At 43.6% G+C, this 26,983-nt stretch overlaps 2 protein-coding genes across 2 annotated transcripts; both read left to right on the forward strand.

Moving 5' to 3' along the window:
- Nucleotides 1-693: 693 nt before the first annotated feature.
- On the forward strand, nt 694-21,882 carry megf8 (multiple EGF-like-domains 8). The gene is made up of 44 exons (XM_037075376.1): nt 694-1,098; nt 1,805-1,994; nt 2,094-2,257; nt 2,350-2,559; nt 2,719-2,899; nt 3,166-3,254; nt 3,465-3,678; nt 3,777-3,960; nt 4,359-4,504; nt 4,597-4,707; nt 4,811-4,962; nt 5,883-5,984; nt 6,150-6,297; nt 6,679-6,842; nt 7,230-7,433; nt 8,108-8,305; nt 8,486-8,746; nt 8,864-8,982; nt 9,081-9,212; nt 9,464-9,577; nt 9,960-10,043; nt 10,747-10,986; nt 11,080-11,264; nt 11,414-11,627; nt 12,324-12,564; nt 12,690-12,822; nt 12,924-13,174; nt 13,366-13,476; nt 13,578-13,696; nt 14,258-14,495; nt 14,614-14,785; nt 14,994-15,157; nt 15,239-15,374; nt 15,468-15,699; nt 15,804-15,930; nt 16,014-16,224; nt 16,366-16,580; nt 16,669-16,864; nt 16,977-17,145; nt 17,278-17,470; nt 17,553-17,723; nt 17,872-18,002; nt 18,293-18,425; nt 18,619-21,882. The coding sequence occupies exons 1-44, from the start codon at nt 1,075-1,077 to the stop codon at nt 20,116-20,118; spliced, it is 8,673 nt and encodes a 2,890-aa protein (XP_036931271.1). The 5' UTR covers nt 694-1,074; the 3' UTR covers nt 20,119-21,882.
- A 636-nt stretch (nt 21,883-22,518) lies between these two features.
- On the forward strand, nt 22,519-26,477 carry LOC119006553 (gastrula zinc finger protein XlCGF57.1). The gene is made up of 3 exons (XM_037075389.1): nt 22,519-22,663; nt 22,933-23,393; nt 24,127-26,477. Exons 2-3 carry the CDS (start codon nt 22,967-22,969, stop codon nt 25,509-25,511), a joined length of 1,812 nt encoding a protein of 603 aa, XP_036931284.1. The 5' UTR covers nt 22,519-22,663; nt 22,933-22,966; the 3' UTR covers nt 25,512-26,477.
- Nucleotides 26,478-26,983: the final 506 nt, after the last annotated feature.

The following is a 26,983-nucleotide window of genomic DNA, read 5'->3' on the forward strand; positions in this document are numbered from 1 at the left end:
TGCTGCATCTTGGACATTGATTTGATATTTGATGTGTTGTATTAACATTACCAAATGTTGCTAATCTTTGATTCATTCAAATAGTAATTCTACCCAAAATTCATACTTGAGTACATTTTTGGTTTTGATGTATTTCTTTTGCGAGAAGTCTTAAAGTGTCTGACATTAAATGTACTTGAAGTAAATTACAGGCTAAATACACCACTCACTCACTACACATTTTAATGTTTCCCTTGATTGTTTATTATGGGAATTTTTATTTTGTGAATATTCTTAGTCCCCAGAAACAATGTGACACATTTAATTTGACTTTTCTGGCATATTCATGCACATGCATATACAGTATGCACCCGATATTCCAATATCCCAGAGTATATATGGTATTTATATTCACCGTATTGTTACTTTATGATAGTGACCATTGGAAGCTATATGTTTCATTTCTCACATATAAAAGCCCAGAGTTGAAAACTGGCAATAGCTTTAATCTCTCTGTGCAGCACATCAGTTGCATTCATTGTACTGGAACTAATAGACTGCATTGTCCCATTTAAATGAAGAATAAAATTAAAAAATAATATACAGATGTTGAGACGTTGTCCCCGGTCTCCACTGGATGGCGGTGGTGTGTCGGGCCAGTCTCGGCGCTGCCTTTTGTGTTGGCAACCACCGTTTACTGCTAGCCAGCCATAAACACCAAAACAACGGGCATCTGTCCCCAAGATGGACCGCAGGAATCGGGTCGATACTGCTGAAAGGATGCGTTGTTAGCCGGCATCATTTCCTACTAGTATGATGCTCGATTTTTAGAAACATAAGACCGTCATAGTAAAATGATTAATTACTCTCGAGAATGACTTTGCCCTCGTAGATTTTGCAGCCACTGACGACTGCGCATCTGGATCTGGCTGAGCCGCTAACCGCTAGCTAGAAGCCCACCGTGTTGTAGTCGGGGCTGTCCTCTGCATTAGCTGCTGGCTAATTCGGCAAGCTGTCAGTCTTGAGCAGTCCTCTAACGATAGGTTGGCTCATGTGGTAGCTAGCGTGAAAGGGTCGCCGAAAATGTAAACTACCATGAGGCCAAAGAGACGGGAACTGGTGAGTAGGAATATGCAGATTTGCAGACTAGCCAGCTAACGGCCTCTGCCTGTTAACGGTAGTCTGTTAGCTAGCTTAGCAGCCCTCTACGTTAGCTTTGTTATGATAGCCTGCGGAGAGCTCCTTGTCGCTGGTACCAGTTGGTTCATTCCCTTAGCTAGTTGAAGATAAAAAAGAAAATCGAATAATAAACACTTTAGCCGGGTGTATTGTAGTGTTTGTATAACGCCAGCTTCATGTGTCAAAACCTTGTAGCATTACTGTAGTGATTGTGTTGCACTGGTAACGTAAATGAGCTAACGTTACTGTACGTGAGGCTAACAGTCGTTAGCTCCATTAGAAACTGTATTTTGCACACAGACTGCCTTTCAAGTCTCGCAATGTGCATCAAGCTTTCTGATTTGGCCACCTTTAACGTTAAAATCTGTTTAATGCTGCAGCTTAGAGTGGCATTAGAGTTTGTTTTCTGAGTCATGCTTTCTTAAACTGGAATTTTGCAGAGAGACCAGTCAGCAAAACAGAAAGATCAATGTAAACAGACAGGGGACTTTAAGGGTCACAGGGTGTTTTTTCATAGAAGTAATCATCTATATTCTACAGGCAGAATGCATAGTTTTAAGGATAATACCAACGATGTCTCATGAGGCTGGTCCTCATTTTGCTGCACCAAATGATTCCCTGTCACCTTTTGCTCTCCATCATTCAGGCGGTGCCAGTGATGGCCTCCCCCCTCCCTGTCTCCTTCTTCCTGGTGGTTCTGCTGTTGGCCAAGCCGCCTGCGTGCCAGGCGGGGGACTGCAAGGGCCACAGGCAGGTGCTGAGGGGACCGCCAGGCTATGTCACAGATGGGCCGGGAAACTACTCTGTCAATGGCAACTGCGAGTGGCTTATCAAAGGTGTAATGATGGCATATTTACCACGAAACAAGTATCTTGCAGCCAACAGACTGTCGGTTTATTACACTCATATTTCCAACCCTTTTCTATGTCTTCCAGCTCCCAGCAACAGTCACCGCATTGTCTTAAATTTCACCTTCATGGACACAGAGTGCACCTATGATTACCTGTTTGTGTATGATGGAGACTCCTACCAGAGCCCGCTCCTAGCCAGTCTGAGTGGAAACACCCTGCCTCAACCTATTGAAGCAAAATCTGGCAAGGTAACCAATTAATACACAATGAAAGCAACTCAAGCATTCCAACCATGGCAGGGTTTAACCTTTTGTCTGTTTATGTAATTCTCTTTTTCCAGATGCTGCTTCACCTCTTCAGCGATGCCAATTACAATCTCCTGGGCTTCAACGCCACCTACACCTTCTCCTTGTGCCCCGGAGCCTGCGGTGGTCATGGCCGCTGCGATCCCTCTACATTGAAGTGCCACTGCCATCAGGGTTGGGGAGGAGCAGCTTGTATAACCCCTCTGTGCTCCCAGGCTTGTTCTGTCAACGGCCAGTGTGACAAGGTAAAAAATAAGGGGGAGTGTTAATGAACACATGAAGTAAATATCCTTCTGTCCAAAGGTTCGCCCATCCTTCCTTTAAGGACTTTAATGGCTTCAGTTGTGCAGTTTGATGAAACATTGATTACTGCTCAATAAGCTATTCTTATTCTCTTGTCTCAGAAAGGAGAGCGCTGTCTGTGTAAACCAGGCTTCATGGGTCACAGCTGCGAGCTTGGTTTCCATGACGACAGTGGGGCGGGGCAGTGGTGCCGTGTGAGTGAGGGAAACCCATACACACCTCCCAGGACGGGTTCTGCTGGCGTGTACCTGTCCTCCACTGGAGCCATGTACTTGTTTGGCGGTGAGAGCGACATATTCTTCTTTTTTCACTGATGTTGTTTTTACACACCTTCTACCTGCTTCTGTAACACATTTCTTTTTAAGTTAATGGGCCTTAATTCTTCTGCAGATTTTTCAAATTGTAACTTGTACCCTGGTTAGATTTTAACCAGCCTCAACATGGCTGTTTGTTTTAGTCTCTTTATTGACTTTTCTCCTCTCTAATATCTGATAATGTTTTTGATCATTAATGAGCTTATGTTTGTTTGTTTGTTTTCTGTCCTCCAGGGTTTGACCTGAACAGAGCACTTGGTGACTTGATCAAATATAACTTCACATCCAACCAGTGGGAAAGCAGGTCATATGGTCACTCTCCTGTAAGTGCTTGAGGAAAAAGTTGCTGGAGAAACCTTATTTCTTGTCAGATAGATATGAGGAAACATTAGCTGTTGCAAGAAAACATATCTCATAAATGTCCTCTTGCTGTGTTGTCACTCCAGAAAGAACTCCTTAGCTGTGCTCTTATTATTTCACATTTCTTTTTATTCAATTCTTTCGTCCAATGTCTGGCTTGGTTATGTTGTCAGGTGGCTCGTCACTCCCACACTGCAGTAGAGTGGACGGGTAATATGGTTATCTTTGGAGGAGAGCTTGCCAACGGCTCCCTGGCCAGTGATGTCTGGATGTATCGGCCGGTGTATGATGACTGGCAGCAGCTCGGCTTTTCAAGTTCACATGGTGCTCCGAAACTGGCCAATCACGCTGCAGCTGTAGTTGACAATTATCTTTACGTATTTGGAGGTGGGTTTTACTTTATGTCAGCACCTTTCAGTCTGATGTCCACTGAGAATTAAATCGTACTTAAGCAGCATCTTTCCTTTTCTCTCCTCATTTCCCAGGTCGCACTGAGGAGGATATGTTTTCTTCCTCTCTATATCGGTTCGGCCTGCATGGTTCTGGGCGGTGGGAGAATATTCAGCCCACTGGCGGGAAGCCACCAGCTACGGCTGGCCACTCAATGGTTTTTCACAGCCCGTCCAGGACACTGCTGGTCTACGGAGGTCACAGGCCTACAACTGCCAGGTACACAACAGTACAGTAGGAAGAGTGAAAGTAAATACGGACAGTTTCATGTGCGTCAACAGTTTGTACACACTTCTCTATGTATGGTTGTTTATGAGAAAGAGGAACAGATTGCTGATAAATTCTGGAGTGTATCTCTATTTGTTTGGGGACAACAGATTCCTGTGTAAATATCGTGAATCGTAAACGATTTCTTCCGTTACATCAGATCAAGCATAATTCCTGTGGGAGAATGTGTAAGATTTAGCACTTAAGAAAAATGTAAATAATAAATTATTCAAAATGATAAAACAAATTGTTACCCGAAGAACATTTTGAGAATAATCCAACAAGTAAATAAAAAATATACAGCATCATTTAAAGACACTTAAAGTACACTTGCATTTAATTTTTTTCAGGTTTAGTGTGAGAGTGAACAACACCGACGTGTTCCACGTGGACCGGCGCTTTTGGACATCCTTTCGTTCCCGTTTCCCAGCAACAGGTCCCAGAGAAAGAGCTTTCCACTCAGCCACCGTCATCGGAAACTACATGGTGGTCTATGGTAAGCACTGTAAAAACAGGCAGACATTATCCATTTTAATCAGTGCAGGCTTGTGTATTTTCATCTATTTTCCTCCTACCTTTCTCTCCCAGGGGGTAATGTACATATTCACTACCAAGAGGAGAAGTGCTATGATGAGGAGATCTTCTTTTACCATCTGGGCTGTCACCAGTGGGTGTCTGCTGGGGAGAGATGGTCACTCAGTGAGTACCTATGGAGTTCTCTCATTATTCTTACAAACAGTCCATACTTCTCCTCTGTGACTTGTGCACCTACAGTCCTTACAAAACTAAAATTGTTTCTCAGATGGGGATGCTGTGAGGGGGCGTTACTCACATGTTGCTGCTGTAATGGAGGGACGAGTGCTGCTGGTTGCTGGGGGTTACAGTGGAGTTGCCCGTGGCGACCTGGTGGCTTACAAAGTTCCACTGTTTGTCAGTAGTGATCAAGGTGACAGGGTGAGTAAAAGCTTCATTAAAGAAGAGATCAAGAAGTTATATCACCGGGAAGACTGGCAAATTAAATAGAGTCTTTTTTGTATTTAATGTGGATGTCCTAGTGTTGGAGTTAAATGTTGTCAATTTAAGGGTTTTCACACTTGCAGTGCCTACATATATAACCATATAACCATAACCCATAGCTAGTACTTTATTGACCACATTGTAGCATTTTGTGACATAATTACTTTCTCAATGGTCATCTACTCTGTCAACGATGCTGGTTTTGGTTTTCTTTTTTCAGTTTATGTTGAATGTCACCAGCACACGTATGTCCAAGTGAAAAGTGAAGATTTTTTTGAATAGTAACGCACACATAGGCTTTCTTTGGGTAGGCATCAGCAACAGTGTCCATCAACAGCGGCCCAGGAAATGTATTGCTTAGGAATTAATTAGATGCATCTATGCAGTTGAGCAAAGGCAGCACTACTGTTTTCAGCACAGGTTAAGAATAAAACCATATCCTCTTGTGCAGCTAATGCAGCTGCAGTCTTGGCCTCTCCCTGCTGCATTTCTTTGGCTTGAATAAATAACAGACTCAGCCAAAACACTGTAAAAGGTATTCTCGTTTATAACATCCTCTCAAATAGCCTGTAGTTTTTCTCGACACCAACATCACTGTACACGTCAAATGACAATGCTGGAGATGGAAGAACAATGATTTTGCAGCAGGAGAACTTGTCTTTCTTTCTATAGCACTGACTGAGATATATATTGCTTTAAGTGGAAACATTTTTCATCAACAGAGATAGGATGTCCCTTTAAGCTGTTTAAAAGACTAATAGGAGAAAGGGTGAAAAATTATGTTCAAGAAATGCAAGTAGGACAACTACATTTTTGTGAAAAACGTGTGTGTGTGTGTGTGTGACTTCCCTCACCAGGACGCTCTTTGTGCTGAGGCGTTAGATGAAAGTATGTGCCTTAAGAACCCAGAGTGCAGCTGGTGTGAGGGCCGCTGTCGAGAGTACCAGCCCACTAATCCGGTAACACTTCCCTTTGTACAGCCTTGTGGTTGTTAGTACATCTGTTCCCACATTGATATACAATAATAATAATAAATAATAATAAATTTGCTCACTTTGACTTGTGTGTGTGAATATCCAAGAGGCTTATGGTTATAGTGTTTGACCCCGGTTTTGTGTCCATAGTGTGGCAGTACTGGGTGCCTGGGCCTCGCTCGCTTCCTGTCTGATTGCCAGTCCTGTCTGGTGTTCAGTGGCACCCCAGCTGATCAGGCCCGTGCCCCCGGGGAATTTGGCTGGTGTGTTCAGAACGAGTCCTGCCTGCCAGTGTCAGGTGAGACCCAGGGAGGGAGGAAGGAGGGCAGTAGAGAAGGGCTCAGCCTCAGACTGAAAAATGAAATATGTTGGGAGTTGACATGGGAGGGACTAGACTCATGTTGGACGTGTGTCACAGACAGAGCACAGTGACTTGACTGCACCCAGCTGAGGTTGGACAGGCTACTCAGACCTAGATTTGACTCGTCTGCCCAAGCCCATACTTCTTCTGGTGCAGCAAGGTCATGTCGTTTTACTCTTACTGGACACAGGTCACACAAAAGTCACGGATCAGACTCGGTGCAGTACAGTAGTGCACTTTAGAAAACTGCTGTATTTTGAGATTTTAAGAGGTCAGATGTGTTATTTGTGTGCTGACCTCTCCCTCTCGGTCTCACAGAGCGAAGTGCGTGCCGTGTGGACCAGATCTCAGGGGCGTACGGCTGGTGGGGGGAGCGTACCCTTTTCCTAACCTCCCTCCACTCCTGTCGCACCGAGAACTATGTCCCGGGACTGCACCTGCTCACCTTCCAGCACCCCCGCAACGACTCCCAGCCTGACAAGGTACGGAGTCCAAATCTCAAGTCCTAACTTTGCTAGTTGTGGTTGTAAATACTTCCCTCTCTGCTTATACTTATCCCTCCTTCCTTCCTCCAACATTGCTGTGCCACTTAGACTCCACTGCACCTCTCCAACTTGAATCTTTCTCTCCTATTGCCCTTTTCTGCCTTATGTTCTTGGCTTTTTAATCTCTTGACCCCAATACTCACCTCTCTTTTTTTTTATCCTCTTTGTTTGCTGTGTGTTTTGCAATTGGCTTGCAGAGAAGATTCCTTTGTCAAGTAGTTTGTCAAATTTGTGAAGCAGTTTGTAGCGAATAGTGCTTCTGTTGATGTGTTTCCACTTCCATCCATCCTCCACTATCCTCCATCCTCACCACCATTTTGCCAGGTGTCCATCCTCCGCAGCACTACCATCATCCTTAGCCCCACCACAGAAATGGACGTAGCCCTACAGTTCAGGGGCTTTATCCATCCGTTATGGGGAGCCCCTCCACCTGCAACCGCTCCCACCGAGACTGTCTCCATGTGGGCTCGCATCCAGAGGCTCCACTTTGAGGCTCGAATGGCGACAGGACCCAACTCTAGCCAACTGGTGAGAGAAAGTGCATGTCAACAGTTTAAGTTGTGTTTTTTTTTTTTTAATTTAACAAATCATTTCAAAACAAATCTCTCATCTGAAATTGGAAATTATTGACGGGATTAGTTGTTCCAGACAAGGTCTCGTAATATAATATTCACTAGACATAATTTAGTAATGTTGCTCCCTTGTGGAATAACTTTGTGAGTATTGGAAAGCAAGCATCCACACAGGAGTAATCAGGACAGGTCTATGTTTACATCTACCTTAATTGTACGGCTGCAGCAGATAACACAACTCCCTCTTTAGGGTTTTTCACAGGCTTGAGTCAAGAATTTTTCTGAACACCAAACAAATGGGTTATCAATTATTTAACAAAACACTTAAAGTAATGAACATTTGTGTATGGTTAAACTGAAAGAACATTTAAGAAGTCTGGTGTTTGAATAAAATCATAAAATATATAAAATATTCAAATCTCAGTTTAAGTTAAAGATGAAAACAGATGACCCCCCCCCCCCCCACCCAGGAGAGACAGCTAGGTAGTTACTATTTTCCTCAGAGCACCAACTTGCAACATTTCAAGAGAAAATGTGAGTTAGTTCTTTTATTATTGACATTTTTGCTGAACTCCTCTCCATTTTTTCTTTCTCTTGAACTGTCTCTGCATCTTTCAATTGTTGGAGCAGGAGGTGGTGGGACGTTGGGCAGCCCAGCAGGAGAAGGAGTTGAAGCTGCTGGCTCGCACGGATGGGAGTAGACTGTTCTCCAACCTCACCAGGGGCAACCATTACCTTGTTCAGGCTGAAGGCTACCTTAACAACTCAGGGTCAGGACAAACCAGTGAGATGGCTCTGATCTGGAACAGAACATTGCCTGGGGGGAGTGTGAGTTCTGGAATAGTTAAACCTGCTTTTCTTTTCTTCCAAAGCAAAAAGTTTTTGCCTGTATAAGCAGTTTATGTTCCTGTGGCTTCCATTTCTGTCATTTTTTTCTGCACAATGAGTTTCCTTCAGTTGAAACAAAAACTTACTTTGTGTCCTCTTTTTCCCATATTCTCCATCTAGGAGATCTCCTTCCTATTCTTGGAGCCTTTCCGTTCTGGTTCCTGCTCAAGCTACATGTCCTGCTTGGCCTGTCTATCAGACCAGTCTTGTGGCTGGTGCCCGTCTTTGTCACGATGCCTGCTGCGGGACAGCCCAGACCTGGAGCCGTGTCCTGAGGGAGAGAAGGGGGAAGGCAGGGGAGAAGCCCAGCGCCATCTGCTGCTGGCACCTCAGCACTGCACGTTGTGTGAGGAGTATAGAGACTGCTCTGCTTGTACTCAGGTACATCACAGATAACAGAGGGCATTAACATAGAGTGTCCCTGTGTTTTGGATGTTGTATAGCTTAATTAAGGGCTGCTGTATACCTGACTCACTCAACGCTTATTCTGGAATGCAGGATCCTTTTTGTGAGTGGCAGATAAACTCCAGCAAGAAAGGCGACTACCAGTGTAGTCGAAGGGGAAGACTAGATGGATCCATACGTGACCCAAGGGGGTGTCCTAAAGTCTGCAACCAGTGAGTTGGAAAACTATGTTTTTAACACAGGTGATTACAGATCATACATGAGTTCAACAAAAATCTACATCTCACTTGCTCTTTTTCTCTTTGAAAAGGAGAAAGACGTGTGGTGAGTGCCTCTCTAATTCCAGCCAGTGTGCATGGTGTGAGTCGGCCCAGGCCTGCTTCTATTTTGCTGCCTACCTCACAAAGTACCCCTATGGAGAATGCAGAGACTGGTATGACAGGTAAAATGAAAAGATTTTTAAGACTTCTTTCTTTACTTTGTTGCTGAGATATGAGATATACTGTACTGTGCTTTCCTGTCAGTTTTGGTGATTTCAACTTAAACACATGCAGTGATACATTCACATTACTTTATTCACATTCACAATAAAACACAACACAAAGAACTGACTAAAGTGTAATTAGGTGTAGTATTTAATTCAAATGAGAATGATAATTTAATATTTTCATTCTTAATTCTCTCCTTTGTCAGTGTTCATTCGGTTCCCCAGTGTAAGCAATGTTCAGCTTTAAACACGTGCACAGACTGCCTGCGGACGTTCCAGTGTGGCTGGTGTGGTGACTACAACAATCCCACAATTGGAAAGTAAGTATGGAAAACATGTAACAATACTTTGTGAGTACATTGTACGGAGAAAGCACATAAGAGAAGCAACACGCCAGATTTGAATGACTGAGGAACCCATGGTTCTTAGATTACACAGTGGACCACCGTCTGATAAGATTTTTGCTATAAGACTGTAAGTATATTAATAGCAAGACCAAAGTAATCATACATTATGCCATTTTGTTACTGATTGATGGAATTATAGTGAAAATACTTGTTTCCCCTTTTAGTCCTCGGTTCCAGGGGACACCCGGTCTCAAACCCCATTTTGCAAAGCACTGGATTATTAAAAGCTTTTATTGGTTTTATTGTGATTTTCTTGTATTTATTTCATGTGTTTATTTTTCACCCATCTTTTCAGATGTCTGAGGGGAGACTGGGCAGGAATGGACGATCCGTTGGTGTATAACTGCAGTGTTGCTGTGGCTGAAGCACGGGCTGCAAAGTAAGATATCTCTTATTACACTTTCATGACTTGATTCAGTAAGTTTTCTGTTAGTGGCTTTTATTCACAAGACGAGTGCTTTTGATATTTGATATCATTATATACTTATTTGGGGTGGCCCACCTTCCTTGCTAAGGGTCCTTAACTAGTTTTTCAGAATCAGTTTTTCCGATTCCAATATGGACAAAATAGTTTTAAAAAAAGATCAGTAAATATTAACAGGCTTCCCATGTTTACCGCTTTTTTGGGGAAACCTCACATTTTGTGTTGGGCAGTTTTTGATAAACATCTGTGGGACTTCTATATTGAAAGAAAACATTTCAATGTTATCAGCTATATCCATTTATAAATATAAAATAATATTACCATTTATTTGTATATCACCTTTCATGCAAAGATGCAGCCCAACAAAACAGGATAAAAATCAAACTATAATAGTAAGTTAAAGCAAACAACAGCAGTAATTCAGAGAAAAACTAATGGGTGAAAAACAGTTTGATGATATCACAATTCAACAACAAGAATTAAATAAACAAAAATAAGAATAATATATTTTTGAAATGCATTTTGTTGGATGCCTGGGTGGTTTTTCTCTCTGAACCCTGAAGCTAACACCGCCGACTTTATGTTGATAACTGCATAACACAGTAGACGGATGTAGTATACCTGTCCAACTTCACATCTCCTTGTCCTGCTCCCCCAGCCCTGAGCCCCAGACCTCAGCCCCACCTCGACCCCTGGAAATGGAAATGGAGCTGGAGGACTTTGATGATGAAGAGAAAGATGCCATCTGGTCCTACCCCACCTGCCCTGATGTAGAGGAATGCAGGCTTGGTCTCCACAACTGTCACCTGTTTGCTACCTGCATCAACACTCCCACCTCTTATGAGTGCCACTGTGAGAGAGGATACACAGGAGACGGCACGCTGCACTGCAACCAGACGTAAGAGCCTAAGCCAAAAATCTGGAAAATCATCAGGATTTCTTTTGTAATCTGAAAAAAACAACAAAAATCATAATTTATCCCCTCTCACAGATGCTACAATGAGTGTCGTGAGGGCCAGTGCAGTGGCAGTCCACGGTTTGAGTGCGAATGTTCCCTTGGCTGGACGTCCGACCCGGCCACTCTGGTTCTCAGTGGTGTTGAATGTGATGTCGACTGTGGCTGCAACTTTCACTCCACCTGCATAACTGCACCAGGGATCTGTGACGAATGCCAGGGTGATTGTTTAAGATTATGCCTTACGTAAATGATTTGTTCTCTGTCATATTTTGTATTAAGTCATACTGGCTATGAAGAATCATACAGTTCATAAAACTAAACTACTTTTGTTGAAATTTGCTCGGCTGACATACTTTCTGTCTCTCAGACTGGACCACGGGGCCCCACTGTGAGCACTGCCGTCCAGGTAGCTTCGGTTCAGCCCTGGCTGGTGGCAGCGGCTGTGTGCCCTGTGAGTGTAACGGCCATGGCGACCCACTTCGAGGATACTGTCACAATCAGACAGGCCAGTGCTACTGCACCCACAACACTCAGGGAGCACACTGTGAGTCCTGCCTGCCTGGCTACTATGGAGACCCCAGGTAAGGAGATCTGAACTGTGTGCCCTGAGTGTAATGTAAACATTATGTGTCTGATTTGATTAAAAAAAACATTATATTGAGCAACTAATGAAGGCAACTGGGCTCTTTGAAGAAAATCTTTTATCTATATTCTGATCTTGCGCATTGTTAATTTCTTCCTGGCATAAGGGTTCATGAAGTTTTTAGAGACCCCTATATTTGATGCCCTCCCATAAGAAAATGTGATATATACTTAGAATAGAAAGACTAACTTAGACAGCATCAGGACAAGTCTAGAGTCATTTGAGTACCACAAAGGCACACCACAAACATTCTGGTCATCTGTTCTTATTCCATTGTCTATGTTTATGCCTGTATTTTTATTTACTTTATTGGTATTTATTTGCTTTTGTATTATCTATTCTAACTCACTTTTATTACCTACTGCTGCATCTGGGTTTTACAGAAGGCTAGGAAAGATAAGGCTATTAAGTCCTATGAGAATGAGTATATTGTGTATATGGACCTTGATATAACTCAATAAAAAGAGGATTTCAAAAAAACGAAAACAAATCAAAATCAAGGAGTGGAGATTATAATGAAATATTGATAAAAGTAAAAAAGGGTGAAAACAGTGGCCTTTTCTTTGGTTGTTTTTGTATTTCCAGATCTTTCCATCATAAAGTTTCTGTCTTGACATTTCTCTCTTTCTAACAGGAACAATGGCACATGTTACCGTCAGTGCCAGGGCCGTTCTGTCCTGCTCTCCCCCACCTCCTCCTCTGCCATTCCTCTCTCATCTTCTCTGGGGTGGCGAAGTGGCACAGAAGGGAGGGGAGGACTCTCTCATTGTTTGTGGGTCCTGTCAGTGACTGAGAACCTGGCACCTTGTCTGCCCAGACAGCTGTGTCCCCCTGTAGCCCTCACTCTACACCCAGACTCTCATACGCATTGTAAAGTGAGTACCCATTTGACCTGATGACACACATGCACAAATGTGAACGAACAGCTGTGTAGTAGCCTCAAAAATAGTTCTCTCTGTCTGTCTAAATGTCTCTTTACATTCTCCGTTTTATTTTGCAGAGCTCCTTTGTCTATGTGTTCGATGGCCTTCCTCGTTTCCTGGGTAATGGAGTTGTACATTCAGATCACAACCTGATTGGGGCATTTTGTGGCACCACAAGGGCTCAACCTATCACCGTGGAGGCCACCTCAGGTATCCATCCATATATTCATTCAATAAAGAAGGCATTTAAACAAATCATTGAAACTCATCAAGTCACTTTCACTATATTCCACTTTCTCTTTCACCACCAGGTGTGATCTCTGTCTACTTTGAGGCCAATGTCTCCTCAAACAAACCTCAAGGCTTCAACGCATCTTTCTGGGTGCGGCGATGTCACCAGAGCTCTGATGAGGGAGAAGATGGGTCACCTGCTTGTCCAGGTGGGGCCCAGTGCCAAGGGGGCCTCTGTCAGTGCCCTCAGGGATATGGTGGACCCCACTGCGACCGGCCAATATGCCCTCAGGACTGTGGAGTAACAGAAGGAAGAGGGGCTTGTAATATAGTAAGAGCTGTCACAGTTTGATTTGGTTTTCCAAGCTTTGAGCACAGGGATTGTGTATTTCTGGAATGAAAAAAATGTGTCAAAATGTTATTGTTATGTATTAGATTAATGTAACTACAAAGAATTTTGCTGTTTGAAATCAGGGAACATTTTTTCCTAGATTGCTAACCAGCATATTCTGTTTGTTTCAGTCCCTGGGAGTGTGTGTGTGCTCGGACAGCTGGGCTGGCTCAGACTGCTCTGTTCCTCGAGACTCCAACAGCCTGGTCTGGGAAACACTGCTGGACACACAAATGACAGTGGTAAGTACAGAACACACAGAAAACGTTGCAATCTGCACACTTTTTCAATTTTACACTACAGCTCATACAAACACACATTCATATGTGTTGTTCCTCCACAGAACCAAGCCCACAGGTTCCTCCACAGAATGGGTCACTCTATGGTGTCTGGACCGCAGGGCTACCTCTGGATGTATGGAGGGCTTTCTCTGTCAGAGGGCATTCTGGGAAATGTCTACAGGTAAGGTTTTCCTGATGGTTATTGATAGCATGAAACCTTTTTGATGTTATTGTCCTCTATCCTAGATTACGGCACGCATTCAACATGGTACCGTTTTGATGAGCTTATGCAATTAGTATTACTATTGATTTTTTACGATTTGATTTCACCAAGCGTTTAAGTCATCTCCGATCACAATCATACAGGATTTTGTTCCGGCCACATTTCTACCTCGAGGATGATATTTCAACACTATTCTTCCAAGTTTTAATAATGCATTTGGCAGTTCTTGACCCAATTTTAGTAGTTTCAGTCTCCTTAGTTGTTTTCTTTGCTTGATGCAGGCCAATAATTTGGCCCTTCCAAAACAGCATAGCATATTTTTCATGACCACAGGATTGATTTAGAAATGAGAAGCTTCTTACTGCATCAAATTTGGTTAAATAACTTATTGCCAGCTGAAACATATTGATCCCTGCAGTAACTATCCAATGGAAGGCCCTTACCTATTCGCTTAGTTAAATACATTTGGATATATATCTGAATTACCATATTAAATTGTTTTGTCCTTGGTTGGTTTAGATATTCTATTTCTGAGCGCCGTTGGACCCAAATGTTGACGAGCTCTGTGGAAGAGGGCTCGACTCCTCGCCCTCGCTATCACCATGCCTCTTCGCTGCTGACCACTCACGACTCTGGCTCTGGAAACCATGGAGCCAGTCACAACTTCATGTTGGTGGTGGGCGGTGTCACTCAAAATGGTGTTGCCATGGATACCTGGAGTCTCAATCTCAGCAGTTTAGTCTGGAGAGAACACACGGTAAGGGTTAGCTTCATCCTGGAAACACAAAATCTCTGATGTGTGTGGGGTTTTTTTTGTTTTTTTAAACTTCTAGCATATAAAATGTTCCACACGCTGTTCCCTCCGCCTCTAACAGAGCTCAGTGCTGCCAGCGGTGGCTGGTCACACTTTAACTGTGCGCCGAGACTCCTCTGTGCTGTTGATTGGTGGATACTCTCCAGAGAACGGCTTCAACCACCATCTGCTTGAGTTCAGCCCTCACACTGGAAACTGGACCATTGCCCCTCATACTGGCACACCACCTACAGGTTTTTGAGACACTTTGTTTTTTTAATGCGTTGTAATATCATTCTTATTTTTTTTTAATCAATAACTTATTGACTGATGCACCTCTTATGAAAGTACAAAAATAGTTGTACCCCACAGAGAAATTCAGCATTACATTTTGAAAAGAAATGTCAACAGATGCAACAAATTCTCGTTCTTAAACCTGCTTTGTTTTACGTGTTCATTCAGGTTTATATGGTCACTCAGCCGTCTACCATGAGCAGACTGATGCCATCTATGTCTTTGGAGGCTACCGCTTCCACGTGGAGACGGTAGAGCCTTCAGGGGAGCTCTACAGTCTGTTCTACCCCAACCTCACCTGGTCCTTGCTGGTGCCCTCACAGGGCAATAAGGTAAGAGGCCAAAGTCAAGGCAAGCATTTACCGTCTATCAGTCCACTGCATAAAGATAACATATCTGTTCTTTGATTGCAGCCGCTGTCTCGTTTCTTCCACGCTGCAGCCCTGATCAAAGACACCATGGTCATTGTTGGGGGGAGGACAGAAGCAGAGGACTACAGTAACTCAGTGTCTCTGTACCAGATCAACTGTAACACCTGGATACACCCAGGTGACCATCTTAATGTCTTTCCTCAGATTCAGTCATGGTTAGATCATAACTTAGAATGCCATAATCAAACCACTTTCCATCTCTTTTCTTCAGATTCAGCTGTAGGAGATCCAGTAAACCGTTCAGTGTCTCTTGCCATGACGACCTGGGGGGGCCGTCTCTTCCTGTCTGGAGGCTTTAATGGTGTCACACTGGGCAGACTCCTAACCCTGGCTGTGCCTTCCGACCCTTGTGCCCTGCTGCCCACACCAGAGGCTTGCAACACCACCACAGGCAGCTGCATGTGGTGTAGGGGAACCTGTGCCTCTTCTGATACTGCTGAGAGGTAACACATTGGCTGAAGGCAACTCTAAATAAAGGATGATTTTGATCTTGAATCTGAAGTTATTTGCCGCTGCTAAATCAAACACATCCCTCACTCTCCATCAGAATGGGCTGCTTTAGTGGGCAGTCTCCCTGTTCCCCGACCCCTCGTCAGCCAGACCAGTGTCGCAGACTGAAGACCTGCAGTGAATGCCTTGCACGACACCCCAAAACATTCTCCAGTCCATCACAGGTAACATACAAACCTCTCATTCTAACACAAAGAAAGACAGCCACTTTCAGACAACTAAAATGTTTGTTGGTTGAATTTCCCAGCCTGCTCTGCAGTGTAAGTGGTGCACAAACTGCCCAGAGGGCGCCTGTATCAGCAGTTCTGTTAGCTGTACATCTGAACATGACTGTCGGATCAACCAGAGAGAGATCTTCCTGTCCAGCAACTGCACAGAGACCAGCTGTGAGGCTTCTGACTGCCCCAAGTGCACTGCTTCTGGAAAATGCATGTGGACTCGCCAGTTCAAGCGCACAGGTATGGGCAAGAGTGTTACAGAGCCTTGGGGAAAAATCAATTTCCTGAAAGGTCTTTTTATTTTTTTTTCAGTCTGCAGCTTTGGGTGTTTATATGTAATTTCTCATGAAGTGTTCCATGTCTGTGTTGTGATTTTTCTAGGTGAGACGAGGCGCATCCTGAGTGTGAACCCCACCTATGACTGGACCTGTTTCAGCTACGCCCTCCTCAACGTCTCACCCATGCAGGTGGAGTCTTCTCCCCCTATGCCGTGCCCTCCACCCTGTCACAGTCTCCACAACTGCAGCCTCTGCCTGGGCTCCAGAGGCTCCGATGGAGGTTGGCAGCACTGTGTGTGGAGCATGGCTCTGCAGCAGGTAAGACTGTCTGGTTTGATTTATTTTGTGAGAGCTATTCGTTGAAATCATGTTCATTATACAGCTAACTTCTCTCCCTCTCCTCTAGTGCATGAGCCCGTCTTTCGTGCCTCTGCGATGTGAGGCGGGTCAGTGTGGTCGCCTGCTCTCTGGGGGAGACTCTTGCTCTCCCCAGTGCTCCCAGCTCACCCAGTGCTCCCAGTGCATCAGCAGGCCTCAGTGTGGCTGGTGTGCAGCTCGAGGCGGCAACGGGGCTGGACGCTGCCTTCAAGGAGGACTTGATGGTGACAAATATCTTCAGTTGATGAGTCAAAAAGCTGAGCATTATAGGAAGTCACCTTGTCAGTGTAACATCTTTCACTAAAATTGTTTTTCTAATCCATTCTGGTGTTCCAGGTGTGAGTGAAGGCGTTTGCCCGCTGAGAAACAGCAGCTGGTCTTTCCTCCACTGTCCAGAGGAGGACGAGTGTGCCAACGGCCATCACCACTGCAACAGCACCCAGGACTGCCACGACCTACCCCAGGGCTACCACTGCACCTGCAAACATGGTTACATACTCAGCAGGTAAGATCAAGTGTCAGCATAAATGCCTCAGGCCCTGAATACACAAGCATAGATTTAAAACTACTGTATTGCTCTTCATGGTAACTGGACAGGTTTTCCTAAGTTTGCTCTTCTTGTTTTTGTCCTGTACAGTATTTCCGGTCAGTGTGAGCCAGTGTGTGCACAAGGCTGTGTGAACGGGACATGTGTGTCACCAGGAGAGTGCCACTGTCACTTTGGATTTGTGGGGGATAACTGTTCTTCTCAGTGCAGCTGCAACAAACACAGCAACTGTGCTGGTGTTAACAAACCAGACGTTTGCCTGGAGTGCCACAATAACACCATTGTGAGTACTTAAATTAAAACATTTGCAAATACTGTTTTCCCACATTCACAGAGGTGATGATTACTTTTTTCCCCCATTGCAGGGTAAGCACTGTGAGAAGTGTAAGCCTCTGTTTGTAGGCTCTGCCAAAGGGGGCGGCACTTGTCGTCCATGTCGGGAGTTTTGCAGGGGAAACAGCGCTGTGTGTTTATCCCGAGATGAACATAAGAAAGCCCTCGAGAACCCCCGACTCTTCCCTCTGGATCCCAACAGCGTAAGTATTTGTCATCTTTGTGACTTTCCCTGATTATCAGTATAAAGCAAATACATCAGTCATGTGCACTTGCACTTGTGTTGTAAGCACTGTCTTTATTCCAGCTCTTTGAGTTGAATGGGGCTGTTTCTCTTTCTTCCACTTTCAGATTCAGAATTGGGTGTCTGAGGGTCCCACAGAGGAGAACGCTGTGTGTGTGAACTGCCAGAACAACAGCGTGGGGGACAAGTGTGAGAGCTGCCTCAGTGGCTACTTCCTGCTGCAGGGGAAGTGTGACAAGTGAGTAATGTTTGCCGTTCAGCAGTCAATGGATTCCCACACTGTGATCAACATTACAAAGCCTTTATATGTCATATATAAGAATATAATGCTTTGAAATACCATAAATACGTTTGAAAGACATTTATACTCACGACTAATATGACTGATTTGTGATTGTGATTTCATCTGAGGCAATTCTATGGAAGGGCATCAGTAAAAATTGCTATGGAAGAAACGGACTGAAAAATTTCTCATTTTTAGCCTTTCAGTTTGCTTTGCTTTCAGTGTTTTTCTCCTCTATATTGCAGGTGTCAGTGTAATGGCCATGCAGACACATGTAATGAACACGATGGTACCGGTTGCCCCTGCCAAAACAACACAGAGACCTCCTCTTGTCTCAGCAGCCCTCAGAGTGACAGGAAAGACTGCTACAGGCAGCAGGTATGCCCATGCTAGAGATTATTTCAAATATGGAAGGTTTTCACTTTGCAAACTGTTGACTTAACGGTGTTTTCTGGATTTTCTTTCTCTGCATTGATGAGATTTAGATTTATGATTAAGAAAAAAGTTTGTGACCTTGTTCTTACATTGCTGAGTTTTGTTTGAATTGTATTTGTTGTGCTCTTCTATTTAGTGTGCCAAGTGCAAAGATTCCTTCAATGGCACACCCGTGAATGGGCGTCAGTGCTACCGTCAGTTTAACGTGGACACTGAGTGCTGCTTTGATCCCACCTCCCAGACGAACTGCTTTCATGATCCCACCATTCGCAACCTGCCCAAGGGACGCACCGTGTTCTTCGCTGCTCAGCCAAAGTTCACTAATGTGGACATCCGAGTCACCATTGATGTTACCTTTGGTGAGGTGGAGGTGTATGTGTCCAACTCTCATGACACTTTCATCGTGGATGTGGACCGGAACACAGGGATCCACACCATCAAGATCGAAGATGAATCCGCGAGTCGAGGGACAGCCTCTGGTGCAGATAAGGATTCACCTCCGTCCCCTATAAAGGTGTTTGCCAACGCCTCATCCAGTCTCGGGGGCCCTGTGCTCGCTCACAACCCACTGCAGCTACAAGCAAAAACTCCGGGGACAGAGAGAGAAATTAGAGAGGAGCGGGCTGAAGGACTCATTTCTTACATCACTGTGTGGAAACCACAAACGGTGCTGATTGTCCGCAGTGTTCGGGATCGTGTGGTCATAACCTTCCCCCACGAGGTGCACTCCCTGAAATCCAGCCGTTTCTACATCGCTCTCAGAGGTGTGGGAACTGGCCAGAGACAGGGAGAGTCCCAGGGCCTGTTGTTTCTGCGACAGGACCAAGCCCACATCGACCTTTTTGTCTTCTTCTCTGTTTTCTTTTCCTGCTTTTTCCTTTTCCTGTCTGTCTGCGTCCTCCTATGGAAGGTCAAGCAATTCCTGGACTTCCGTCGGGAGCAACGTCGCCATATCCAGGAGATGACCAAGATGGCGTCAAGGCCCTTTGCTAAACTCACCATTTACCTTGAGCCAGAGGAGCCCCAGCTCATCTACCTTCCTTCATCTGGTGGAGGGGTCGGGGGCAGCACTGTATCGCTTGCTCATGCTCGCACAAGCAAGTTAGGAGGAGTGGTGGTGGGCCAGAGGGGCAGGGCAGGAGCTGTGTCCTACAAACATGACCCAGGCTCCGGACCCACAGCCCACCACCACCATCACCTCACCCTGGGTGGAGGGGGCAACGGCGGCCAGCATCTGCCGCTGCACTACTTGAACACCCACCACTATGCCAGCACCACAGCTGGTACCCCAGCCTCACACCATCACCACCCATCCACGTACAGCGGCTACCAGCACTTTTGCCGCTCCGACCCCTTCCTCTCTCAGCTCATGGGCTTTTCATATTCATCCTTTAAAGTCGGGCCTATCACCCTGGAGCCCACAGACGATGGCATGGCTGGGGTGGCTACTGTCCTCTTCCAGCTGCCCGGCGGTGTCTTGGCTCCAAATCGTGCCTGTCTGGGTTCTGCACTGGTCACTTTGCGTCAGAACCTGCAAGAATACTGTGGCCATGGCAACGCAGGGGGGCACGGAGGGGCAGGGGGAGGCCGCAAGGGGCTGCTAGGGCATCAGCACCTGACCACTATGGCTATGTAGGGGATCAAAGATATAAATTAAATGGGACCGGGATAAAAGAGGTGGGATAAATCTGTAAAGTGTTTGATATATGATAAATTAAATATTTGAAAGAAACAGCCACAAGGCAAAGTCCAAAAGAAAGAGTTATGACAGAGTCAGTCAACGTGAGCATTTTGAACAGAGTTGTACATACACTGTATAAGGAATTATTAAGTGTCTTTTATTGTATTATGTATTGCTATACTGTAAATCAGTGCTTCACATGACCAAGCCAGCTGTCTCTAGAATGCACTGCAACTGCTATACGTATCAACGGAACAATGTTGCATCCTGTCTGTGATCACTAATGAGGTATGAGCGCACTCGCCAAGTCAGTCTCATGCGACGACTTAAGCTGGACAGTAGATAAAAAATCTTTTCATTGACCAACAGAGGTGTTAAAAAAAAATTACATCCGTTCTCTTTGCAACCAACATGTGCTTTATACCCCAAAAAGTGACAATCAAAATTGCCAATGAGAACAAAAAAATGGACTTAAATTGGTTCAGCAAAATGTGCAAGCTTTTGATTGTCAGCTCAGCGCAGGAAACAAAGTCAAAGTTGCTTGTGAGATGGTTTTTTATATCAAAGTCGATATGAGTGATTTATTTATGATTATAACTCAATATACGGCAGGCTTCTAAGCTATGTGTTTATGTTAAACAGACTCCTGAGTATGTTTTTGCATATTCATTCACTTGCTCTGTTACATTATATTGTTTCTCTGCTCATCTGCCTTCACTTCTTGCCTTGTCTGTGAGTCAACTGGCTTACACTTAATATTTGTGTTAATGGAATTGTGTGGTGAACCTCCTGGAGGACATTATTACAATAACATATGTTACATTTTGTTTCATGGATTGTTTTGTAAAAAAAAAAAAAATGAAGGATAATGTTATCAATATTAGTCTTCAGTTCCTATATTAATGTAAAACACAACAGAGCTCGTCCATGATAATGAAGAAATGATGTGTCCTTTTGAATCATTTGATTACATTTTGTTGACATGAAATGTATGTTGGTGTTTGGCTAGTTTTGCTGGACTGCTTTATTTGGGCAACTCGCCTGCTTAGATGATTGTATTAGCCAATCATAGCTACAATTTGCTAGAAAAAAAAATGTATGTGGAAGAAAAATACACTATGAAAAGTGTTACTCTATTGAAATTACAATGAAAATGGGAAGAGTTGCATTTGAAAGTTCTCCTGGTGAGAGATTTGGGGGAAGACTTGACAGCGTTTTTAGTCACGATGAGACTGAATTACTTGTTCACTGGTTGGTGTTGATGTTGTTTGTATTTTTTTTGTTTCCTTTTTGTTTTCCTTTTTGCACTGCATGGAGGCAATGAGCCCCATTATTCATGTGAAACACAAAGAGTGGATGTCGTCCAGCCTCAGATGGCGCACACAGTCGTGGATGAACTCAGAATGGTGCTACTGGCTTCTTATCAAATGAACAAAATCACGAGAGGTTTTGTCATGAACCGAATACTCACAGCATAGTTAAGCAAAACGAATGCTCAAATAAATACTGTCACTATTTATAACAGCCCTCCACAAATAAGCATTAATACTGTTTTTTTTTTTAGTTCGTCTTGTATCTTTGTGTATGTTTTTTTTAACATACTTTATTTTTGTACATAACTTTTTTTTCTTGCGTTCAAAGAAGGGAACAGTGTCAAACAGAAGATTGCGTCAAGATTCTCTGTCCTGAGTTGGCTGAAATAAAGTCTGTGGAACATGAGTGTCAGTGTGTTTTGTACTGAGTAGAAAGTCATGCAGTTGTTACTAATGATATTATTGGTTGATGAGTTGAAGGACAGTGAAGACATGACAGAATGTTTAAACTTTAAAAACTGCATGTTTGAAACACATCAGATTTTTAGCACCTGTATGTTTAAGTTGTCATCTTCTCTTCAGGATCTCAGTCTCAGACAATATGTTGGGAATGGTGTGATGATAATTAGATTGTCCAGATAGTTTGTGATTTTTTTTGTCTGTTTTCCAAATTGATTGGAATGCTAAAAACATGACACCTAGTGAATAAACATTCACAGTCACTAGGAAGTTAAAGTTTCAATTTGCCTAGTAATGTAATGTTGGGTAATTAGGTTGGGAATATGATTTTAATTTTTATTGAGACATACCAAGATCTGGGTTTTTTCACCCTTTCTGAATAAATAAATTGACTTTTTTATTTTGAACTGTTGTTCAGACACAAAAGGACACACGGCATTACTTTTAAGTAAGAAACTTATATCCCAATAAAATGTTCATGTCTCACTTTAGGTAATGGCAAATCTGTAGGTTGATGACACCTGTATTTTACTGCTGTTGCTTTAAGTGAATTGTGGGCGGTAACGTGAGCAGCAGCGATCCGAGCTGATTGGCCAAATCCACCGGAAGTGAGGTGCTCACTTCCTGTGTTATTATCCCTGCACACTAATGTAGTCAGTAAGGAAACGTTAGCTTAAATGTTTAAAAGAAGTCAGAGGTGCGCGACATAAATCGTATAATTGATAACGGTGAGTGTTTTCTTCATAACAGATAAAAGACGAATTATACTGACAGCTGCATTACTACAGGAAAACTGCTGTAAATTAGCCACGGTGCTAGTAGTGCTGCTAGGCTAATGTTGCCGTTGGTGTAGCTCTGATGCGACAGATAACAGAGATGACCAAAATGGAGTAGATGGACGCTTGTTTTTTGTTTTTTATTGCCTTAGTTGACTTGCATGTTGCTGTCTTTTCCTTCCAAGACATTCACGTCAATAATGTTTTCCTCTGCTCCACAGCACACTGCAGAGCCAAAATCCTAATGGTGACAGCATGAAGATGAAATCTGCCAAGAAGAAGTCTTCGCGAAAACAAACAAAGACAGAAGAGAAAGAGCAAGATCATATGATCATAGTTAAGACTGAGTCTGAACATGAGGGCGGCATTCACATGAATGGAGACGGTCTTGACATCCAAATCAAGGAGGAACCATGTTCACATGAGATAAGTGAAGAGCACAATGGAGACTCGTCAAGCTGCTCAGACACTAAACCTGACACTGTGACACTCACGTCAGATATTCATGATGAGCAGGCACACATAAAGGAGGAGTGTGACTCTGACCATCAGCCAGAATATGAATTCACTGAAGCTGCTGTCAAGGAGGAGCCAGAGCCATGGATTAAAGAGGAGGAGGGAGACAGTGAAGAGGAGGCCGAGGAGAACGAGGAGGCAGAGGGGAACGAGGGGGTCTGCACAGGTAGGGAGCAGGAGTTTGGGAAAAACAAAATCCCTGTTATTTGTTTGCGTTTACTCACGCATTTGTGTTTCTTTTGATTGCACTAATGGCAGACTACTAAAAGCGTATTGTTTGAAGCATGGGAGAGAAAAAAACATGTATAAAACACATGCTTTGTACCTGGATTTGTACTTACCCTCTTCTGCATCTCAGTGTCAGACCTTATGATGTGAATATTTTGGATTTAAGTTGCAACAATTAGTGGTTAAATTGAAACTGTAGATGATGATAATAATAATAATAATAATAATAATAATAATAATAATAATAATAATAACTGCCAGATCTTGTGATAATTGATTAATCATTTCAGTCATTTTTCAGGCAATTGTCCAACATTTCCTGTTTTTAACTGCTAATATGTCAGGATTTGCTGCTTTACCTTGTCATTTTAATGATAACATATTAAGAGTATTTGGGTTTTGGACTGTTGGTCCAACAGAAATATTAATTATGCAATATAATTGTGTAGATGAAACAACTGTGAAAATACTCAACAGATTATTCAATAACGAAAACAATAAGTAATCCAAGCCCTTGTTTGGATATCATTCCAGCCTCGAAAGTGCATTTTTATTATGTACAATGTCCGTATTTTCTTTCTTATTGCTTAAAATTAGTATTGTTTAGATTGTCAGTATAAATTCTTAATTTTTTTTTCTTCTATCTGTGTCTGTCCTTCTTGTCTACTTAGAGTCATCGTCTGAGTTCTTCCCATGTCCTCACTGCAATGTCTCCTTTACTGACTTGGAGTTCTTGGAGAAGCACGTCAAGTGGGTCCATCAGAAACAGTATCTTGCCAAGTTGAAAAAATGTCTCTCAAACAGCACACTAAACCTCATCCCTAAACACACCTGCACTGTCTGCAGCAGCACCTTTAAGTCCAAAGTATACCTGAGGCTCCATGTACGTGAAGCCCATCCTTCAGCCCCTCCACGCCGTCTCCACCCCTGCCCCACCTGCGCACGTAGTTTTCAGTACCTGAAGAATCTGAAGAATCACTGTCAGCGATGGCACAACATGTCTGTGGTAACCAGAGGGGGGCACCTCAGCTGCGCCGACTGCGGGAAGAGTTTCAAAGCTACCTGGGGACAAGGTCCTCATTTGTGTCATGAACCGGATAACACAGAACCTGAGGATAAGCCAATCTGTCTGGACACGGGTGTACAGTGTCCAGAATGTGGTAAGAAACTATGCACACCTCAAAGCCTGGAGGATCACATGCGCACCCACACAGGTGATCGTCCGTTTGTCTGCAGGGATTGTGGCAGGAGGTTCGTGGAGCGCAGCGGTTGGCGGCAACACATGAAAATACACACAGGGGAGAAGCCACACAAATGTCAGGTGTGTGGGAAGGCCTTTATAAGAGCACACCACCTCAGGAGCCACTTAACCACACACTCTGGCAAGAAGGAATTTTCTTGCTCTGAATGCGGAAAGGAGTTTGGATTCAAATCAAGTCTGAAACTGCATCTGAGGACGCATTCCAGTGAGAGACCCTTCCACTGCAATGTGTGCGGGAAGAACTTTAACACTCAGAGAAACCTGAGGGTTCACTCCAAAACTCACACCAAAGAGAAAGCTCACCAGTGCGGGGACTGTGGGCTGAAGATTGGAGACCTTGGGTCTTTGAAAATACACCTGCGGACACACACCGGAGAAAGGCCTTACCACTGCACAGTCTGCGGCAATCGGTTCATTCGGCTTTCACATCTGCGAAACCACCAACGCACCCACACTGGTGAGAGACCCTACAAATGCAATGAATGCGACAAGAGTTTCACCCAGTCTGGCGACCTGGTGAAGCATAAGAGAATACACTCCGGAGAAAAGCCCTTTGAATGTCCAGAGTGCCATCGATGCTACACCTCCTCTGGTGATCTAGGTAAACACAGAAGGAGTCACACTAACCTGCGTCCCTACACGTGTCAAGAATGTGGTAAAAGCTTTCGCTTGTCAGGCCACCTGAAAACTCATATGTTAACGCACACAGGTGAGAAGCCATATTCCTGCCCCAACTGTTTACGTAGGTTTGCTCGATCTCACCATCTTTCTGGACACGTGGCTAAATGTCGCTAACCTGACAAGCCCGATGGTTTGTTGGAAAGAATGATCTCGTAAATTGATTGTGGAAACTGTTTGGAAAAGGACAGGCACTTTCAAGAAACACTTGGCAAGTGATTCAAAGAACTATCTGCTCATCACTGTCTGTCATGGGCTAACCTCACCCAATCACATCAACAGTAGGAGAGCACTACCACCAGCGGGGCTGGCTGGTAAATCAAACCTGACTGCCAAAGCCAGTTGGGAGAAGAGCGAAAATATCTTTCCCGCTAAGGAAAAGCCTTCAGTGCCGTTATTTGCTCTATTTCAATGAAATGTACTTTCCATTTCCATCATAACTTATGCTCTAGCAGCGTCTACACTAAGAGTCTTGGGGAGCCACCATTGTTTTCCATCAAATATTCATATCTAAATCATGCCCCAAAGCTGCCAGTAGTTCCCCAGTGGATGCAAACTGGTCAACCAATGTGGTTCGACCACAAACACATGACAGCTGACTGATTTGTGAGATCACGTGATCACATGATCACGTGATCTCACAAATCCAGCTGTCTCGAGAGGACTGTAAATAAGCTAGCCTGATTTAAAGTAGTAAATATGGGAGCTGCATACTGTCTACTACATGATCTATTAATGAATGTGAAGTCAAAACTCATATCTGTATATAATTATTTATATGAATCTGTAACCCTCTTGACTCATATGACTGTTTTAACTTATTAGTAAAGGTGCATTTAAATCATGACTCTGACATTACGCTGCATGGAACTTTTTTTACAGCACTATCCCAGACCTTGTATAATTTGTTTTTTTCAGTATAGGTTTAAACTGGTTTTGCAAGACACTATTAAAATGGACACTTGGGGACTTGGTATGAAGTAGAAGTCAGCGGGACATTAAAATGACATTTTTTTTTTCTTCTCCGGGAATAGTGTCAGTGTGTGTGTAAAAATGTAATAAATTATTTGATGAATGCATGAAAACTGTGTGATGATGTGTTAAGTCGCTGGAAGAGGTCAACATAAAGTGCAAAATGTCCACATGAGGATATTTCACCAGAAACTGAAAACTAGATAATTGGATTGTACAAAACACAAGGTAAACGCAAAGTAGATTTATTTGTAATCTGTCAGTGTATTAAAAATGAAATTATGGTTTGTACGGTTTTTTTTTCATTGTCAGACCTGAAGCAGCCCTTATGAGAAGAGACCGAACGTTATGATTTTTATGGGACTTCACAGTTTAACAATACAGGTTACTCTCCAAAATGACAATGGCACAGAAACCGTAAACTAACTGGGAATATAATAATTGTAAATTACCCAAACATATAAGTGCTTATATCGGCACACCGATACCACTGAAATACACTGATATATCTGATTGGCCAGTATCCACTTATAACTAGCCCACTAGTTATGAGTGGGATTAATACGTTTAGCTCGAGAACAATGAAAACTTGGATACGCAAGTAAAAAGAGCTGCTA

This window comes from Acanthopagrus latus, chromosome 17 (assembly GCF_904848185.1).
Source record: "Acanthopagrus latus isolate v.2019 chromosome 17, fAcaLat1.1, whole genome shotgun sequence".
NCBI classification, from domain to species: Eukaryota; Metazoa; Chordata; class Actinopteri; order Spariformes; family Sparidae; genus Acanthopagrus; species Acanthopagrus latus.

Bases quoted from the DNA above. Each gene is read 5' to 3' on its own strand.
- LOC119006553 (XM_037075389.1), top strand. From the start codon at position 22,967: ATGAAGATGAAATCTGCCAAGAAGAAGTCTTCGCGAAAACAAACAAAG. The intron at 23,394-24,126 runs GTAGGGAGCAGG...TTGTCTACTTAG, and splicing joins GAACGAGGGGGTCTGCACAG to AGTCATCGTCTGAGTTCTTC.
- megf8 (XM_037075376.1), top strand. From the start codon at position 1,075: ATGAGGCCAAAGAGACGGGAACTG. The intron at 9,213-9,463 runs GTAAAATGAAAA...CTCCTTTGTCAG, and splicing joins TGCAGAGACTGGTATGACAG to TGTTCATTCGGTTCCCCAGT. The intron at 17,146-17,277 runs GTAAGATCAAGT...TGTCCTGTACAG, and splicing joins CATGGTTACATACTCAGCAG to TATTTCCGGTCAGTGTGAGC.